The 6,000-nt window shown below is 41.4% G+C and overlaps 1 protein-coding gene across 2 annotated transcripts in view; it reads left to right on the top strand.

Moving 5' to 3' along the window:
- Positions 1-612: 612 nt before the first annotated feature.
- LOC138661801 (cytochrome P450 2F2-like) overlaps positions 613-6,000 on the top strand; it is a 44,199-nt gene continuing 38,811 nt past the window's right edge. For both annotated transcript variants that reach the window (XM_069746729.1, XM_069746728.1), the window contains exons 1-2: positions 613-688; positions 5,061-5,238. In XM_069746729.1, coding sequence (XP_069602830.1) covers positions 5,062-5,238 — 177 coding nt within the window. In that variant the 5' untranslated portion in view covers positions 613-688; position 5,061. The remainder of the gene's footprint in view (positions 689-5,060; positions 5,239-6,000) is intronic.

Raw genomic sequence — 6,000 nt, 5'->3', positions numbered from 1 at the left:
CTCACTGCCCTAACAGTAAAGAATCCTCATCTATGTCGATGGAAAAACCTTCTCTCCTCCAGACGCAAAGAATGCCCCCTTGTGACCATCACATTCCTTGGTATAAACAGATCCTTGGAGAGATATTTGTATTGTCCCCTTATATACTTATAGATCACCTTTCAGTCATCTTCACACTGCATTCGGATGTAATTCGGATGCTAGGTGTGAAAAATCGGATTGTATTTGCATGAAAAACGCATAACACTTGCATTACACTCGTCTGACTTTGCAGGAACAAAATTGGACCAATTTTAAAATCGCTACTGTGACTCCGGCCTAAAGCTGAGAGTCTGCACATTAAGACCTAATTGATTACATAACTTTATCTTCAATATGATCAGCTAAAGTGACAAAACTTGTGCCACTGTCCAAATATTTCTGGTCCTGACTGTATTCCTCATTCTGCTCATATCTGGAGTCCACGAATAACCACAAAATATAAATGACAACAGACCTGAAAGTGTCAGTTATGAAATGTTTGCCTTATTATTTTTTTTGCCAATATTTGGCACCTTGACAGAGCATTTTTGTCTCTCCCCATATACATGTGACTACAAGAACTGAACATTACTTAGAGCTAACTATTGTGTAATCAGAGGTTATTCTAAAAAGAAGTCGAGATCAACACGCTGCAGTTTAAAGTACCGTAAGTGTCTTTCAATTCTCTATCGATCATGTCACCATTTTATGCTATTTTAATTAAAAGGTTTTTATACTATGGCAGAGATTATTGGGTTATATTATATGTCTCGTGATCTACTATTACATGAATATCAGGGAAAATCGGTTTAGGGTCAAAAAGCAACGTAGAACTTTTTGTTTACAATTTTTAGGCAGTTTACTCATAATTTTAATCAAATTAATACCACCAGATAGTGCTAATATAACATTGCCATTTACAGCCTATATAACATTACCAGATGTTACCAAAAATATGCAAAATCATTAAAGAAGAATACAGATAATACTGACTCTACGGATGGCTCAAAATGATGCAAATCACATACAAGCTGAATAAAACCGCCAAATATTGCCAAGTATTGCTAGGTGGTTTTTGCCCCTGGGTATTTTATTCTTAAATACCCCCTATTACATGAGGGTCCTAAACATTCTAATTTTTTCCTTGACATTTAGTTGAAAAATTGCCAATTTCAGGACGGATCCAAAAACAGGGAAGCACAAGCTGCAAACTATAATTTTGCCAAATCCGAGAAGAAATATTTGCTTTTTCCAGGAGTGTGGAGGAAAGTGTTAATTTTATTTTCTTTTACTAGAGTCACATAAGCCATTCTAAAATGTTCTCTCTCCTGGAGTATAATGAATTCCATTTTTCTTTTTTTTTGACCCCTTAGATACTAGTGTAAAAATTAAATTTGAGGCAGAGATTTACCAATTTTGTGCCAGAATTCCTGCCGATAAACTGTCCTTTATAACATGCACAATATTTATTAATAATCTTGCCTGTGGCAATAGATATCTTATTGTCTGGTTTTAGTGAGGATGAAGACAGCAAGATTGTGGGATGTTTTTTAAATCGATAAGGTCTAGGAAGATTAAAAAAAAAAAAAAAAAAAAAACGAAGAGAAACAAAAAAACACTATTTTTTTAAACATAAAATCTTGATTACGACAATTATTCATTTTTATTACACATTTTGTAAATTTGAAGGCAATAACTATAGAGAATGTGTCCGATTGTGCTTTGTCACTGTAAGATAGCAGGAACGTGGGATGCAGTGAAGAGCAGGAGGCAGAACAAGAGTTAATGGGTTTATTACAAAGATTACTCCACGCAGGGAGGGAAAGGGTTAAGGGGGAAATAAACTTGTGTTTTGTATCAGGGTATGAACAAACGGTTAGTAAACTGGTAAACTTATCAGTCTGATGATTTCCGGGCTGTGGAAGCTTGAAATCCCACGGTGGCACTGTAGGTGACACATGAAGTCTCTGGCCTGTTCTTGGAGGAAGGTGAAGCACTGTCTCCCGGCCGAAACAGCGTATCCTGGTTCTCTCTCTCTCAGGCAAGGAATCGGGTTACCGGGGAGATATCCACTGGGTGTAGCAGTCTCTGCCTCCACTGGAAGATGTCTCTGAACAATGCTGGTGACGGGAATGTAGTTATCTGCTCCTCAACGATCCTTCTGGCCGCACACTCATGGGTCAGAGCTTCGGTAGTCGGAATGGACGGACACACAACCTCATGTCCCTCACAGTCAGTGTGCAAAAGATCTGAGGAACTGCAGTGTGGACCTAGGTTATTGCGTAGACCCAAAGAAAGTGAGTCAACCTTCTCCTGTTGTGTGCTGTCTTCCCGACAAGTCTCTCACTTTCTCGCATACTGCCCCTTTTATACCTGACCCATCTCTACAGTTGAGTGCAAAGGTCTGTCTGGGTTGGAAAGCCTTCCCCCCTGCAACAATGGTGAAAGCCTCAATAGTTCTGGCACCGGCACGAGAGAGGCATCACCGACCCGGTCCATCTTCCTACATCACATCCACCATTAAAGCGCCACTACTATTTCAGAGAAGAGGCAGAGGTCATGTAAACACACTAGAAATTGCAACTACATATAGAGCAAAACATTTGCTGCATTTATACTTTTTCTAGTGTAGAGATGATTGATGATTCCCCTGTATGGTGGCATAGCACATAATCCTGGCACACTGACTCTGTTACCTCGCAATCATGGATCCACCAATATTTGGACATTTTTCTGAGTACTCTTCCACTCAGCGAATACATTGCTTAAGGTACCTTCACACTGAATGATATCGCTAGCGATCCGTGACGTTGCAGCGTCCTGGCTAGCGATATCGTTCAGTTTGACACGCAGCAGCGATCAGGATCCTGCTGTGATGTCGTAGGTCGCTGCAGAAAGTCCAGAACTTTATTTGGTCGCTGGACCTCCTGCAGACATCGCTGAATCGGCGTGTGTGACGCCGATTCAGCAATGTCTTCACTGGTAACCAGGGTAGGAAAGCACAGCGCCGGGGGACAGACAGCGGAAGGTAAGTATGTAGTGTTTGTTTTTTTTTACTTTTACGCTGGTAACCAGGGTAAACATCGGGTTATCAAGGGCGGCCCTGTGATTAGTAACCCGATGTTTACCCTGGTTACCGGCATCGTTGGTCGCTGGAGAGCTGTCTGTGTGACAGCTCTCCAGCGACCAAACAGCGACGCTGCAGCGATCCGGATCGTTGTCTGGATCGCTGCAGCGTCGTTTAGTGTGAAGGTACCTTTAGGCTATCTGGCTTCTCTAGAAATGTAATGTCTGGTTATGAGATGGAGAACCAAAAAGTTATCTGACATAGGCGTCAATCAATTATTTGGTGTCAACAGAGAGTTTATCTGAGGACACCAAATCTGTCTTTCTCTCTGTCTATGATCTCTCTATTTCTTTGTCTCCCTCTCTATCTCTCTTTTTTTCTGCCTATCTCTCTCTGTCTTTGCCTGTCTCCTCTCTTCTCTTCCACTGTTTGTCTCTCTCTTCCTGTCTCTCTCTCTCACTCTGTCTCCCTGTCTCTCCCTATCTCTCTCTGCCTCAGTCTTTGTCTCTCTCCTCTATCTTTCTGTATCTGTGTCTCTTCCTGTCTCTCTCTATCTCAGTCTCTTTGTCTCTCTCTCAAGACATTTCTGTCTTATTTCTTTTTGTGAAAAATTGGCATCTTGTCTGAACATTTCTGGACTGTCAGTTTACTTACTATGGCCGACTGGTGTCTTTTTTTTTTAATAAATGGATGAAAGAGAGAAATTGTCGGGGAGTTTTGTTCTTAAATAAATCTTTTTTTGTGTGTGTTTATTTCTTGTGACTGCTGGATTAGAAATGGGGGTGTCTCTCCTTTACTAATCTGTGGGTTTCATGTCAGCACCACACCACCACACTACCACAATCTTTTTATCCTGATTGCCAATGCACAAGGGCAATTGGGAAAGCCGAGGCTAAGTGCCAGAATTGGCACATCTAATGGATGCACTATTTCTGGGGCAGTTGAGGGCTGGTCTTATTAGGCTGTAAAGGGGAGAATATCCATGGAGCTTCCCAGCCTATTAATATCAACCCGAAGCTGTCTGCTTTGCCTTAGCTGGTTATTAAAAATAGTGGGGATACCAAGTCAATTTTTTAGGATCCACCCATTTTTAAAAACCATGAAAGGCAAAGCAGACAGCTGGGGGCTGATATTAATAGGCTGAGAAGGTTCATGGATATTGGCCACTTTGCATCATAATAAAACCAGCTCACAGCTATCTGCTTTCCTTTGGCTAGTTATTAAAAATAGGAGGGAACTCACATTGTTTTTTTTAAATTATTTATTTAATTTACACTGTCCCTCACTTGATCAGCGACACCACCCGTGATCTGGTGGTTATACAGGCCAGGACACGGGTGGCACTGGCCAATTACAGCCATGCCAATACTTGCCATGGCTGGGATTACTCTGGAAGTGTCCACAGCTAAAAAGCCTGTTGACTGGCTGCATTTCAGTCTTTCAAGAAGCTTTATTAAGCATCCGAACTCTGAACAGTAACATGGACTTCTGGGAGAAGTCCGTGTTTGGAGTTCAGCACCGGACACTAGAAGTCAGGTATGTACCCTGAACCTTACAGTTCGGGTTCCCTCATCCTTAATGAAAATGAATGATACACTCCCCAGGAATTAGCCCATTCTTCGGGCACTCTATTTGACTCCAAGAAGTATGGCTGAGCTCAGAGCTACCCAAACCCGACGAGTAACTATCTGGTGACCTCCTGACTGGTTCCGTGAGCACATTTAACATTAGGTACAGTATATTACACAAGTTATTGTCTCTCTACTTTCCTAGGAGACTAATTATCTTGTTGCTTCTTCTGTACTGTCTTGTCTTAACACATCAGTAATAAAACTTAGTTTCTACTTTTTTGGACCTTGTCTTGTCCCTAAATTAAGATTTTGAAAATAGACAGTAAATGGTCAATGAAAGTGATTTAAGTATTTTAAATGGCTGACTTTTTGGATGATTTGGTGCTAATTTCTGTCCACAGGATGGATTTCTACTCACTGGTTACCGTCCTCTTGGTGATTCTCATAACCAGCGTGTTGGTTAACTATATAAAGCTACTGTTGGAGAAGTCAAAGTTGCCTCCTGGACCAACTCCTCTTCCCATAATCGGAACTCTTCATCTAATGAACCTTGATGATGTTGTGAAGTCCCTCCTGGAGGTGAGTAAAGCCAGAAAGAAAGTGCTGGATAAATAAGAATGAAGGCAGCACTTTTGTTATGATCAAATTTAAGTCTGATGCATGCGATGCTGTGTTGTGTGATATTGTATGCTGTGTTCACCACTGCTGCATATCGTGAGCCAAGTACAATATTGCTAGATAACTTCACATCTTTACAGTTATGTTAGCACTGAAATGTATGGGGGTTGTGACTGATGTGAGATTGCAAATTTGTCGACAATTGTAGCATACACTGTATGAGTTAAAGGGAATCTGTCAGGTGCTACATGCTGACCAAAAGGTGGGCAGCATGTATCAGGACTTGACTGTATGATCACATCCATGTATATTGTACCTTCAAACTCTACAGCGTTTCAGAGTGAAGCATACTTTTGATAGCTGGCGGCTTCTTTCGACCCACTGACAGTTACTGACAAGCCTCTGCTTGCTTGCGCATATTGACAGAGCGTTTTTAGTCAGTGTAGGCTGCGGGGGACGAGCTTGTACAGCTAGTTACCAATCCGGCTCAGTCCTCGAAGGCTAGTGAAAGTATATTTTACTCTGAAACGCCAAAGTAAACATTCATGGCTGTGATCATTTAGCCAGTGGGTGATACATACGGCCCACGGTTTGAGCAGCGTGTATCACCTGTCAGGTTCTCTTTAGTGATACAAATAAATATAAGTCATTTATGGGAAACTCGTGTGTGAATAATGCTATATGCAGATTGGGATTTTTTGTGCACTGGTATTGTACCTGTGT

Source organism: Ranitomeya imitator, chromosome 2 (genome assembly GCF_032444005.1).
Source record: "Ranitomeya imitator isolate aRanImi1 chromosome 2, aRanImi1.pri, whole genome shotgun sequence".
NCBI classification, from domain to species: domain Eukaryota; kingdom Metazoa; phylum Chordata; class Amphibia; order Anura; family Dendrobatidae; genus Ranitomeya; species Ranitomeya imitator.
The sequence above is the reverse complement of the archived record's forward strand: the minus strand, read 5'-3'. Positions and strand labels throughout refer to the sequence as shown.